Source organism: Lygodium microphyllum, chromosome 10 (genome assembly GCF_053477565.2).
Source record: "Lygodium microphyllum isolate KBCC chromosome 10, Lygodium_microphyllum_v1.1.10, whole genome shotgun sequence".
Lineage (NCBI taxonomy): Eukaryota > Viridiplantae > Streptophyta > Polypodiopsida > Schizaeales > Lygodiaceae > Lygodium > Lygodium microphyllum.
The window spans coordinates 37179946-37193351 of record NC_141144.1 but is presented as its reverse complement, the minus strand read 5'-3'; the positions used below and the strand labels follow the sequence as shown (position 1 = coordinate 37193351).

Sequence of the window (13406 nt, the reverse complement as noted above, 5' to 3'; positions counted from 1 at the left end):
GTAGCCTTTTTTTTTCTGTTTTTGCTCAGTTACTTCCATTTAGTAGGGAAGGTGCTAGCACACTCATGGGGGTGCAATATCTCTGATTTTACTGCTGAGATTCTGTACCATCTCATTATTTTGTGTATGGATGATGTGGTCAGTACTGACTATCACACAGTGAAGATGGCTGCCACTATGCATCTGTGACAGATGACTTTTGAGATGCTTTATATACTCTTTTCATCGATTTCTTGGTGTGAAGAGAGTTTAGCAAGATCATGGCTTATCATAAGTAAACATATTGTTTGGAGCTGTAATCAACAGAAGTATTCTTTATAGTTGCTACCAAATATAGGCACCTTGTTGGCTCTTCGCTCTACTTAGCCAACACCCATGACATACGGTTTTCTGTGAGCACTACTGTGTTGGTTTTTGCCAGTGCTTTACTGTGTCATTGATGGGCTGTCATGAGATGTTGCAATATTTACAGGTGACCTATACATTTGGGAATCTACAGATCTCATGGAGGCTGGTTTTTCTCTCTTGTTCTGACTTAAGCTGTTGGTCTAAAAAAAACAGCCTATACTTGCAGGTTCTTCTGCAAGGCTGAGTATTGGGCCTTTTTTGATGCTACATTAGATACTCTTTGCTTGATAGGGATACATCAGATATTCATTGCTTGGTACAGATTTTACAAATGTTAGCCTATTCTCAGCAGTGGCCCAACATGCTGTAGATTGACAATCAGTGCTGTAGTGTTGGCATGAAACTCTCTTCCATTTGATACCAAACACATAAATGTCTATTACCACCTTATTTGGGAAAAATTGATGCAGGCAGTGATAATCCTCAAGTATTTTACCCCAGATAAGATGCTTGTCATTTGATGTCTTCACCAAGGCATTACCTCGGAGCAACCTTGATTGACTACATTGCAGAGTTGAGGGTTGGACCCCCACCGCTTAGCATTTGAGAGGGGGCCTTTCTTGCTCCTCATCCATTGTGCATTAGCATGCACCATTTGGGATCTCGTCTCCATTTTGTTCCCAAAATGTTGTTGAGGGTTGAGATATTGTCTTCAGCTCATTTTGGTTTTGCCCAATGTATGTCCAAGGGACCCCACTTTTTGGCATGGTGACCCACCTAGAGGGTATCTCATCAGTTGTGTACTACCACTCTTTTCATCTCGGCATTGCACAGTAATATTTTCCCCTTCAGTAAGTTGGTTAGGGGCAAAAAATGACCAAGGGACCTCACTTTTTTGCATACTCTGGTTAAATTAGTTGTCTTATAAAATTGTCTCAAGTGGGACCAAATGTTGTAACCTCTGCTGCTCAATATTTCATGGTGAAAACTACCACAATAAACCTATCAAGATAAAGATTAGAGGATTTGTGTTTTGAGAAAGGGTGGGAGAATGAGGTCACAATGGCAGTGTAACAATTGCCATGTCTAACTCAGGTAAGAAGCAAAATCCCATCTAAAGTACTGCTTTGTTTTTCTTTTTCTCCTAGCTTTCAGGAAGCTATTGACCTTGCAGCTGAAGGTGATTCCACAGAGATTGACATGCTTGTGGGGGATATTTATGGTACTTCAATCTTATAGTTTGTTGGATTGTCCTTATAGGCATTTGGCATGTGTTTTAAAACTTTAAGAGTGCCCTGAAAAAGGCATTGTAATCAACAGGGGGTGATTACTCTGAAATGGGTCTTGCTGCGACCACAGTTGCAAGTTCCTTTGGCAAGGTTAGTTATGATTTACTTTTGTAGCTTTTATACAATCAGTTGCCACTCAGTTTCTCTTAGTTTATAGTATGTTGGTTGTGAAGGGCAGCTTGTTCAGCCATCCAGGAGGTCAGCAGCCTTGAAGATGCCACAGCACTTAGCCAAAGCAACATTGCTAATGATCACCAACAACATTGGATCCCTGGCTAAATTACATGCACAAGCAACAGGGGCAGATCGTGTGCTTTTCACTGGTAGTTTCATGCATGGTAACAAGGTATGTGGCATCTAAATAAAACAACTTGAGGGCCATAACATATTGGCTGTGCCTGATGGCTTGTTGAGAATACATAGCTTCTATACAATTTTCATGATCAGCTGTCAAAGGAAGGCCTAACTTTGCTTCTATCGTATTGAGATCCAGTTGGCCATGCGGTTGTTGGCTGTAGCAATGGAGTTTTGGTCTAAAGGACAGATCAAGGTTTGGTTCTTAGTATCCTTGTCACATCTTTTTACTTGTATTCAACTTATTTTTTGTCTTGAATAAGGGCACTTAGTTTTTCTTTGTATGGAAAAGATACCTGAAGTTTAGCTGCCAGGGTTTTTTGTATCATTGGTTTCTGAAGTATTGGTGCTTGTTGAAGTGATTGAATTCTTAAATGCTAGATCTCATGACTTGTTGAAACCATTGACTTTCTTGTTAAGCACCAAATCATTTCATGTCCTTGATTCAAGTTATATAATGATGTACCAATACAACATGGCAGGCTATTTTCTTGCAACATGAAGGACATGCAGGAGCAATGGGAGCACTGTTAAGTGCCTTGGATCCTAACAACCCTACAGATTTTCTACTGTTGAACTAGATAGTTCTGAGGTAATATGCTGTTTTGAATTCCTACTTTACGGATGGTAGAAGCTGCAAGTCAGTAATAGCTAGAGATGAGTGTTGTAATCAGTTTTTAACCTGGTTTTCCAGGTTTCGTAAAAAAAACCAGGTTTGTAAAATCTTCAGGAAGCTGGAAGGACCCCTCCTCATAACTGAGATCAATATGACGAAAGCTTAACATGTTGCATACCAGGAAGATTCATTGTGCATTCATATTGTCAGTACACGTGCACTCAAAATGTCAATATACATAATACTCAAATGGCTAGTGTACATATGCAAGTTCCTCTATATCTGAGAACTTGATGATCCATTTTTAAGGAGTATCCTTGCAATGGAAGACAAATGGATCAAGTTAATCTGTTCTGTTTCACACTAACAAATATGTTCCAAACCGTATTTTCTTTTTGCCATTTTGATTCTTGCATAGTTGGCTTTCTGATTCAATCAAGGTTCTATATTTTTTGAGATCTTCTACCAGTATCTTGCACATTGGGTCAGGTTGGGTCAAGGATTTTGTACTTAGTCATATTTACGCAACCACAAGGAAGCAACATTTAGAACGAATACATCCAAAGTTAAAGGTTATCTCATAGTAATCCGGCTGTAAAAATTTCATTATAAAAAATGGCACATATTTGCCTCTTTTGATGTAGGGAAGTCAAGATCAAAACATATTTACTTTTAAGATTTGTAAGATGCTTTATGATTTCAAGACTCACATCCCAGCAGATGCTAGGAGCTCTTCCTAGCCCTGGAAACCATTCCAGCATTGAAATAACATGTATTTGCAAGTTTCCAAGAAATGATGAAACAAACGTTGTGTCATTTGTGGGTGGAAGTCTCTGATTGGCCAAGAGCAAACATGTGGTTGGTGCGAGTTTGTAAATTGATTCAACAGGGATTTTTAATGGCTCCTTATAGGATTATCATCCTTGTTTGCTGTAAAGTTTGTGCATTGGTGTCATCTTTCTTTTTATGGGCTGTCATTTCTATCACAGTTAAATTAAACCTGGTATCAGCTATGGTCTTCCACTTCAGCTGAATGCCAGAAGTAATCAAAAGGTCAATTGTCTCTTTGCTGTAAGGTCATCTCATGCTTGTGAGCCCTACACTTGCTCCAAAAACGGCCCCCCGAAAGAGAGACCGGGGGGCGGGGGGTAGGTTTGTGGTTTACATTAGGAGCGCTCCATTTTTAGAGACTTTCAGGGTTTGGAGACATTATTGGGCTATGCTATTTCTCCATATTCCATACATGTGTTTCCCTAAATGTGTATTTTCTGTGACAGGAGATGCTGGTCTTGCATTGCAGCTAGAGGACCTCAGGAAGCTGCCTTTTGTGCATCGGTGGCCTGTATGGAACCTGCAACACCTTTTTCGCTGTGTTTTGGGCAAGGTGGGCTACATGGGTTTAAGGAGATGCCTTTTGGCTAGTCAATCTGCAAGGGAGCGGCAGATCTGTAGCATTTTGCTGCCCTGTAACCATTGCAAACTGCATTTTTCTCTATTCTCTAGATGGCCCACAGAAAGCAATCATGTGTCTTGCATTAGGGTCTTCTACTGAGCTGAATTTTATGATGCATATCTTAGCTAGGAGCTGCTGCAGACTGCATTCAACAGTTTGATCCTTCTACCTGCCATGTTTCTGCACAGTCTAGGAGGCTCAGGTTTGGGTTTAAGACTATATTTCTTCTTTGTTTGAGAGGTGGGGGGCATTTCCTATTACATACCTATTGACAATTCTTGCGTTTCCAAGACTTATGTTGTATAAACAAATGGAGGGCCATGCAGGTGCCCTTTTGACTCCTAGAGGTCTCTATGGAGATGGGAGTACCAACATATGATGATCAGTGGTGGTGCTCGAATTTTGGATTTTCAGCCATATTCAGTAACTAAGAGGGCTGTTAGCATTACTTTGCTTGTGAACCGTGAACTGAGATACAATGGGAGATTTTGGGAGCTTTGTTATGTTGGAGCTTTCACAAGCTCGACTGTCGGACTTGACGGAATGCTTACTATTTCAAGTGCTTCATCCGATTTGGCAACGACTACCTCTCATATAGCCTATACATCCTTTGAACTCATTGATCTATCCATTCTTCTCCTAAACCACATGAAAGCAAGAATGAATGAATCGATAAGGGTGTAGTGAATTCATTGCCTTACTTCTTCTCAATGCCACAAAGTGAAGACTCGATGGTGGCTCTACGTTTCGTGCAATGGTACTTGATCCACAACCTCTACTCCATAGCTCCCGATTCGATCCACAAGCATGTGATTCGTGAGAGGAAATGCAAAGAAGAACGACCACCCAATCTCTCTAATCTGCCTCTCACCGAAGAAGGGGAAAAAGAGGAGCGCATGCAAGGAAGGGGCTTCATCTTTGAAGTCGCTTCATCTCTCAAGTCCCTCACTCTCAAGATAGAGCACAAGTAGATAGACTAGAAGAAAGAATAAGAAGCATACTCTCAAGTTTGCATATCACAAGAATGAGCTTATTCATTCACTTTTGGGTTTTTATATCTGAGGTTTGGAGTTTGAGCTTTCACTTAATTTGGGCACTAGTTTCTCTTGTTTTATGCATATATATTAAAATATATTGACTATCACGAGTGTATGAAAGCTAGTGTTCGCACCCTTATCAAGCTACAGGTCTTTTTACCTAGTTGAAAATATTATAACTTGCATGAGTGTTACATGCAGCTTTCAAAATATTACAACTTGCATGAGTGCTATATCCGGCTTTCAAAATGATTTAATGATTAATTATATGATTGTAACTTTGATCGAAAATTATATGCCTTGGTACCCTTTGCTTGATTTACACTTATCTTTACTTTTTTCGTCTTTGCATGTTTGCTGATTCGCTGTAGTCTCTTGCTACCTTCTATCTTATGGTTAACATAATCCCCTTCCTAGACGGGTGCCAATCCTATGGTACTCTTTGTTTGAGGTATCATGTTTTAGCTTGCATCGAATATGAAGAATGTTGGGAATAGTTGGGGGATCATTACAAGGAGAGTGGTGGTGGTGGTGGTGGTGGTGGTTGGAGCTTGATTTGGATGTTGGAGTCATTGGAAGGTCTTTGTGGAAATTGGAGTTGGTTTACACTTTGGATGCCAAGCAAAGAGTGGTAATGTGGATTGAATGTGACTTATGGAATTAGAATTTCTTGGTGGGAGGACGTTTGGGATCAATTAGGCACCACAAACAATGTTGGCTCAAGGTAAAAGTTGCAAGCTGCTACATTCACTCGTATTTGTAAGGGCAAACCTCTCATGCTCTCTCCCTAGGGGAGTGCTAGTTTGATTGCTTACATAATACGTATATATGGATTGGGAGACAGGTTGAACTCGAGATAAAAGCCAAAGTGTTATCCTACAGTTTGAGGATCCAATTCGTGTTTAGGTTATGGTGTGATTATTATGTGAATGCACGTGCTTACATAGGCTATCACATAGTTAGAACACAACATGATGGTTGTAGTTTGTCGATCATCAACGAAGTAGGGCACCTATTGTTGACAGTTAGGTGAAGAGAAGTATCATTATTGTTGTTGAGGGATAGAGAAGTCAATGGAGTATCATGAGACAAACCTCGAAGTATCGTGTAGCTAGTGGGGCTCACATTCATGGGCATGATGACATAGGTTTCTTGAATAGAGATTACAATGCTAAATAGAAGTGTAGCATTGAGTGATGGCGAGATAACTTGCTTGTTATGATGTTGCTTGTATTGTTTTGTAGTTGTGAGAGATTGGGAAATATTGAAATACTTTTTATGCGAGTGAATAAGGGGGATAGGTCTAAGAAACTGAGCTTTCCTAGGTGTGTCATGTCCTCAATGTGCCTTGAGTTTATGTGGGGGGCTAAGAAGTGGGGCTTGGGGGTTAGGGATGGAGCTAGCTTACTTTGAACTTCAGGTAAAAGCTAGAGTGTTATCCTACACTTTGAGGACCCAATTCGTGTTTAGGTTATGGTGTGATTATTATGTGAGTGCATGTGCTTACATAGGTTATTACATAGTTAGAAGACAACATGATGATTGCAGTTTGTCGATCATCAATGAAATAGGGTACCTATTGCTGATGGTTAGGCGAAGGGAAGCATTATTGTTGTTGCTGAGGGAAAGAGAAGTCAATGGGGCATCATGAGAAAAACCTCAAAGTATCGTGTAGCCAATGGGGCTCACATTCATGGATATGATGACATAGGTTTCTTGAATAGAGATTAAAATGCTAAATAGAAGTGTAGCACCATTGAGTGATGGTGAGATAACTTGCTGGTTATAATGCTTCTTGTATTGTTGTTGTAGTTGTGAGAGATTGGAAAAGATTGAAATAACTTTTATGCGAGTGAATTAGGGAGATAGGTCAAAGGCAAACTGAGGTTTCCTAGGTGTGTCTTGCCCTCGATGTGCCTCGAGTTTATGTGGGGGGACTAAGAAGTGGCGCTAGGGGGTTAGGGATGGAGCTAGCTAGCTAAGGCCACCAGACATACTTGACTTAAGGATCCCTGAGTGTGGTGCTATGTTTGTGCATTCATATCCCCTCCTTGGGTGCTATGTTTGTGCATGCATACCCCCCCCCCCCCCCCCCCCCCCCCCCTTCCCCCCTTCCTCCCCTCCTTTTGCCCCCTCGCAAAATATGGATTAGAAGATAGGTTGAACTCCAGGTAAAAGCTAGAGTTTTGTCCTACACTTTGAGGACCCAATTCATGTTTAGGTTATGGTGTGATTATTATGCGAGTTCACATGCTTACATATGCTATTACATAGTTAGAAGACAACTTGATGGCTGTGGCTATAGTTTGTCGATAATCAATGAAGTAGGGGACCTATTGTTGACGGTTAGGTGAAGGGAAGTATTATTGTTGTTGAGGGATAGAGAAGTCAATGGGGCATCATGAGAAAAACCTCAAAGTACCATGTAGCCAATGGGGCTCACATTCATGGACATGATGACAAGATAACTTGCTGGTTGTGATGCTTCTTGTATTGTTGTTGTAGTTGTGAGAGATTGGAAAAGATTGAAAGAATTTTTGTGTGAGTGACTCAGGGAGATAGGTCTAAAATCGAGGTTCCCTAAGTGTGTCTTGTCCTCGATGTACCTTGAGTTTATTGTGGGGGGACTAAGAAGTGGCGCTAGGGGGTTAGGGATGGAGCTAGTTGACCAAGGCCACCATGCATACCTAACTTAAGGATCCTTGGGTGTGGTGCTATGTTTGTGCATGCATATTATCCTTTCCCTCCCCTCCCCCATCCCCCTCTTTTTTTTTGAAAATACAATATAATACAAAAGGACTTTCCAACCTCCCTAAGAAAGATACAGTAAGATTAGAGACTTAAGGAGGTCCTTAAGGAGAGAGAACCCAATTGATATGTAAGAAGTGATGATGGAGTGATTCTTTGGAATCAATACAAGGTGTTGCTAAAATTGTGACTCGATTAATGAAGGAGCTTGGCTTCTTGTTGATATTGTGTCTTATTCTTGGAAAGAGAGAATACTTGAGAGAATGCCAATGGATACAAACTTGTATATGGAGCATGATCTTGCAGATGTGGTCTTTAAGGTCTCTCCTAGTGATATGTTCCAATTATGCATTCATTGCTTGGTAGTGCTTTTGGTAATTCCTCCGAGGGATGATAGTCCTTGGTGACTTCAAATATTTGATCCACCAATATAATCATTTGACTATCCTATAGTCACTTGATAAAAATATGAGAATACATGTGTTCCATTGATAGCACTATTGGAAAAAGTACCACTTGAGTCTTGTTGCATTGACCTTGATTTTGGTTATCTCTACTTGACAGTCATTGTTTATAAGGGGTGTGGCTTTAAAAACAAACATAAACAAATAACATATTGTTTGATCTATACACAATCATTGAAAGCATTTTTAATTTATGTACATGTTTATCGCTATGCATCCTGGTCGCTTTGAGTATTAGAAGCTAATTGTAGAACTCAAGATTATACTCTAGTGAAGTGTAAGCATCAAGGAGTTGTGAAAACTTTGCTAGAAAGGATAAGTATGGTGTAACATCAACTAGTACCATTCCTTGTCCTAGTTTGCTGGGAGCATGTAGTTCCTCTTTCATTAGAATTTTGTCAGCAAGGGACAATCTAGGATGTGTCTTGCTAAAACCATACCACACATAGTAGCAAGTACGTGTGGAAGGAAGTAGGGGCTACATAGGTTGGGTCTCTTCCAGATCACCATATGGCGCATCGTTCCTTTAAGATAGTCATTAGTTGGCCTTTGAGTTCAAATATCGAATGTTGATAATTAAACCACCATTTCTCGAATTGACTTCATCCCTTTGCTTATTATTTGATCTTCTTGATCTTGAGCATATCATATTGACTAAGCACTTTATTGAATGTAATTGTTAAGTGTCATTCTTCGGTTTTCTCATTAGAGATATGCTATAGAAGAGTGTTTCGAATATCATCATAGTATTCATCAAGATTGTGGAACCTATTGCTGCGTACCAACTCTCTGCCAATGTCTTTGCCAATAAGGTTTGGGTATTTTTTGAGGTTTTCTATGATTTCTATCGGTCCATCTTTTATTGTTGGCATTTCTCCTCAGATTTTTCATTTGAAGAATGATCGTGCTAACATGTTCTCTTTCTTTGGGTGTGCTTGAAGCATCTACTCAAGCATCTCCTTACTTCTCTCACTAGTTGGCACCTCTTTTGAGTTGAGGATTTGCTCCTTTCCTTTTTCTTGTTGAGGATTGGCAAGCTCACCCTTGTTGAAAGTTATAATTATCCTCATAGTTGGGAGTCTTAGATGTATTAGTTGCGTTACATAATCAACCTCTCATTGTGTTGTTTGCTTGAAAGCCCTACCAAGAAGTATTTTCTTTCCCACGTTGAAAGCACATGGGATAAAATGGGTAGACTTTTGGTCTTGATAGTTTTGAGAATTATGCATTTTCCTAGGAGAGAATATGGGTTTCCCGCCATAGGGATTGAGAATTGTGTTGGTTAGTATAAGCTTTGGCTGGCTTATTTCAGTCCACGATTCATAGGTCAAAATATCAAAGTCCGCTTCCTTGTTGATAAGAGCATCAACAATGTGTTCTCTTTTTGCTATAAGCTTGGACCTAAGATAAGTAGGAGGAATTATCTCATTTTCTTCCGAGTTTAGGTCTATAACCCCAACCTTTCAAATGCAGATCCTTGGGATCCTAACTGCACTACTGGGTGCAAATTGTGTATTAGAATTGTGGCTCTTCTGTGCAACGCTATTCTTATCTCATTCAAGGTTAAGGTTGTTGAGTTGACCCATCTTCATGTTGGTCCTTCGATGATATTGCATTCTATTCAAACTGAGTGCAATCTGAATACAGCCTACATGTGTTTCTACGTGGCCTAGTTGCCCTTAACGGCTAGCATGGATTCTTTAAGTACTATGGTCTCTGTCTTTGCCTTTTTTGTATTTGGGTTTCTCTTGCATCCTTGTAATTCCTTTATGAGATCTATTGCTTGGTACAATCACTCCTTATTTTGATCTCCCATAGGCTCTTAATTTGATTTGTCTTCCTTTGGATATTGTTAGTATAAATTATCCCTCCTTATACCCATATTGATTTTGATGTGGTTTGTTGTTTCTTCATACCATTTTGTATGTGTGATTCTTGTGTTTCTTGCTTGCTTGCTAGGTGTAGTGACAATTCATTTTTCTCCTCTCGTGTTTTTGATTGCAATGGTTTCCCTTGCGAGATACATGATTTCCTAGTTCTTTTCGAAGAATCTTGCGACATCAAGAATATGCACAATGGCTTTTGCTTTTTTATCCAATGGCTCAAATATAGTTCAAGTGTCCCAAGTGTAACTTATGTTCCACCTAGCCCGTCACTTTTCTACACCATATCATATCATGTGTGCAAAGAAGTTGTTTAGCATTATGCAATGTGGTATCCTTTGATCTTCAACACATTGTTACCTTCACTTGAGTATGATCTCTTCAAGTTCCTTGGGTGTAACTGGGTGTTGTTCAATGTAGCGCAACCTCATTGGGCCTAATTACAATGAAGCAAAATCACGCATGGAATTTTGGTGTAGGGTCTTCGAATTGTTTGTAGGTAGGGAAGTAGTTGCAAAGCTCCTAGTTGGGGTATTTAGGTAACTATGGCTTCAAGTGAGGCTGTCTAATGACTTCACTTGACACACATAAGTCTTCTTGTCCATTCTAATTTGTTGGGGTATTTAGGTAACTATGGCTTCAAGTGAGGCTGTCTAATGACTTCACTTGACACACATAAGTCTTCTTGTCCATTCTAATTTGTTGGGGTATTTAGGTAACTATAGCTTCAAGTGAGGCTGTCTAATGACTTCACTTGACACACATAAGTCTTCTTGTCCATTCTAATTTGCAAGAAGATACTTGCCACTATATCAATATCCCTTTTGAATTGATAATGCCACTCCAATGCACTTCCTTACTCAAAAGCACACAATTAGATGCTCAATAACCCAATTGTCTTGAGGTTATTGATGCTCATCGTGGCTTCTTGCTCTCTCATCAAGTGGGGTTTTGTTTGGAGGTTCTAAGTTTTGATCTTTAGATGCAAGAGTCTCATTGATTTTCTCTTGGTGTGGAAACAAGTACATGAAGCCCCTTTGAGATGTCGTAGGGGAAGCGACTAGCTTTGCTTCCTAGGATGCAACATTTGGGTTACCAGCTCATTTTGGTGATGTTGAACCTAACACTTTAAGCAAGAGCTTTAGAGTATAGACCAAAAAGTTATATGCATCCTATCTAGAGTTTCTCAAAGGGAGCATGTGTCTTGAGTTTATTTCCCATTGCAAGGTAGTTCTTCATGCTTATGGTCAAGGGTAGTAGTTTGATAGCTCTTAAACACTGTGACCAAGCTATCGATTGGTGGAGTTAATTAAGAACCACTATAAAGCTAATGCACATATCACCTTCTAGTGTGAGGTCCTTGGCCTTGAGCATTAATTGACCCTTAGCTCCTATTGCGGTCTATGGGGTAATGGAGGCAAGGGGGAGGGGGCTCCAATGCACAAGCACGAGTTCAATTGGTGAGATGATCTCCTTGCATCCCTTGCCTGATGTAGTACCCCTTATTAGCGCTCTAATTTAGTTATATGTAGTATTGAGATTCCTGTAGCATATTGCTAGCTAGACTATCTCAACTGAGTGTCTGCTAAATTCATTGATGCAGAATTCTAGGAGTATTGCAAGTGGTGATGGTTTTTGTTACAACTATGGTTGTACACATGTAGAACTCTTATAGCCACAACTTCAAGAGTGATATTTTGGTTGGGGGTTTTTCTTATACCATTAGTTTTCACCCTTGTGGAAAAGGTTCTTGCATGGGTGCCCTGGTGTCACAACATTGTGGAATGAGATGATTGTAGATTGGCAGGCTAATTAGCCAGGCCATAACTATGGGCCTTTGTAGTGTCAAGTCAAGTCACATGGTAGCTCTAATTCGTGGTCATGTCTAAGCTCTATTGGAGTTGTTTGTTCAATATCTTTTGACTTTGCTTTGCGTTTCTCACAACACCCTTTATAAGTTAGTTGCACCTAGCTTCCTATCCATGAAAACGGTTGTTTCTTCCCAATTGTGATGGCCTTTGTGTTATTTTTGTGCTAAGGTGTGGGGGTTTCCCTTCATAAGGTATTTGAATTAAGCTAGGTCCAACTCACAACGATACACTCATGGTGCATGGTGGAAGCTTTATTGGTGGGGGTAATTGCTTCTAAGTGGATGGGTAAAGGCGCTTGTGCCTAACTCCCCATGTATTAGTTACGCCACATACAATACTCGTATAGCTGCACATTGTACACTGCAAGTGGCTAGTACCCATCACTATCACTTCATTCTTTATTCTTTCAGTGACATTTGAAGAAAGGGAAGGCTAGTCATCCATTGTGATGATTGGAGTTCCCACATTGTGTATCTCTCTCTCTCTCTCTCTCTCTCTCTCTCTCTCTCTCTCTCTCCTTCCACCATAGCTCTTCCTTTTGCTCCATGATTCCACTCTTCAGGGCTCACTTCCTTCAATTGGTATTAGAGTCATCTTGCCCGAGAACTCAAGCCTAACCTGCAACTTACATTCTAAGGTTTCTTCATTGGTAGCCATGGCTTCTCATTCGAAGGTATGCTTTTGATACTTTGTATTTTCTAGGCTATTTCCAGGTGCATTGGACCTCTTCCAAGCCTTCCTTGGTAACCCTTGGAGCTTGCCTCGCCCCCCATTTTCCTCACCACACCCTACAACACCCCCAAGATAGGCTGTGTGATTTGCGCTTGTTCTTGGCTTAATCTCCCCAAATCATTTCAACTACTCCTTTAGCCTCTAAAAGGCTCATGGCACTCAACAACATTGGCAATAATTGGCAACACCTCTCGACACTTGTATTTTGCATTGGGTATCGAACTTGAGCTCTACATTCACTGTCATTACTATTCACAGTTTTGGGACAACTTGCCCTGAGTTCTACAGTGCCACTACATGCTTATGTGATGCTTCTATTGATATCGATTGATATTGGATCACTTGTGCATGTTATGTCAATGCATTGGAGATTATTTTCGGCTGATTAGAGCACTTGATTTGCTTAGCTTGGATAGAAATTTGCTACTGTTTATAACAGGGTGAAGCTTATTTTATTAGTGAAAGCATATGCCTATTGCCTTGGGGTAGGTACCGACTATTCGGGGGATGTACCAGTGCTTATGGATGATATGACATGCTTTGTCATGGTTCCAGAATGAATTTGAGCAATGATTGAAGCTCATTTTGATTGCCATTTTTTGTCATTTGCT

General features: G+C 40.2%; 1 protein-coding gene across 4 annotated transcripts in view; it reads left to right on the top strand.

Annotated features, from left to right (window-relative positions):
- The window catches only part of LOC148029881 (pantothenate kinase 1-like), a 55556-nt gene extending 50419 nt beyond the window's left edge, over positions 1-5137 (top strand). Inside the window, exons 10-15 of one of the 4 annotated variants that reach the window (XM_087686192.1) lie at positions 1497-1570; positions 1669-1727; positions 1816-1983; positions 2131-2187; positions 2474-2583; positions 3885-5137. In XM_087686192.1, coding sequence (XP_087542318.1) covers positions 1497-1570; positions 1669-1727; positions 1816-1983; positions 2131-2187; positions 2474-2572 — 457 coding nt within the window. In that variant the 3' untranslated portion in view covers positions 2573-2583; positions 3885-5137. Of the gene's footprint in view, positions 1-1496; positions 1571-1668; positions 1728-1815; positions 1984-2130; positions 2188-2473; positions 2584-2685; positions 3818-3884 lie in introns of those variants that run through there. The other 3 variants (XM_087686191.1, XM_087686193.1, XM_087686194.1) reach the window with 3 other exon arrangements.
- Positions 5138-13406: the final 8269 nt, after the last annotated feature.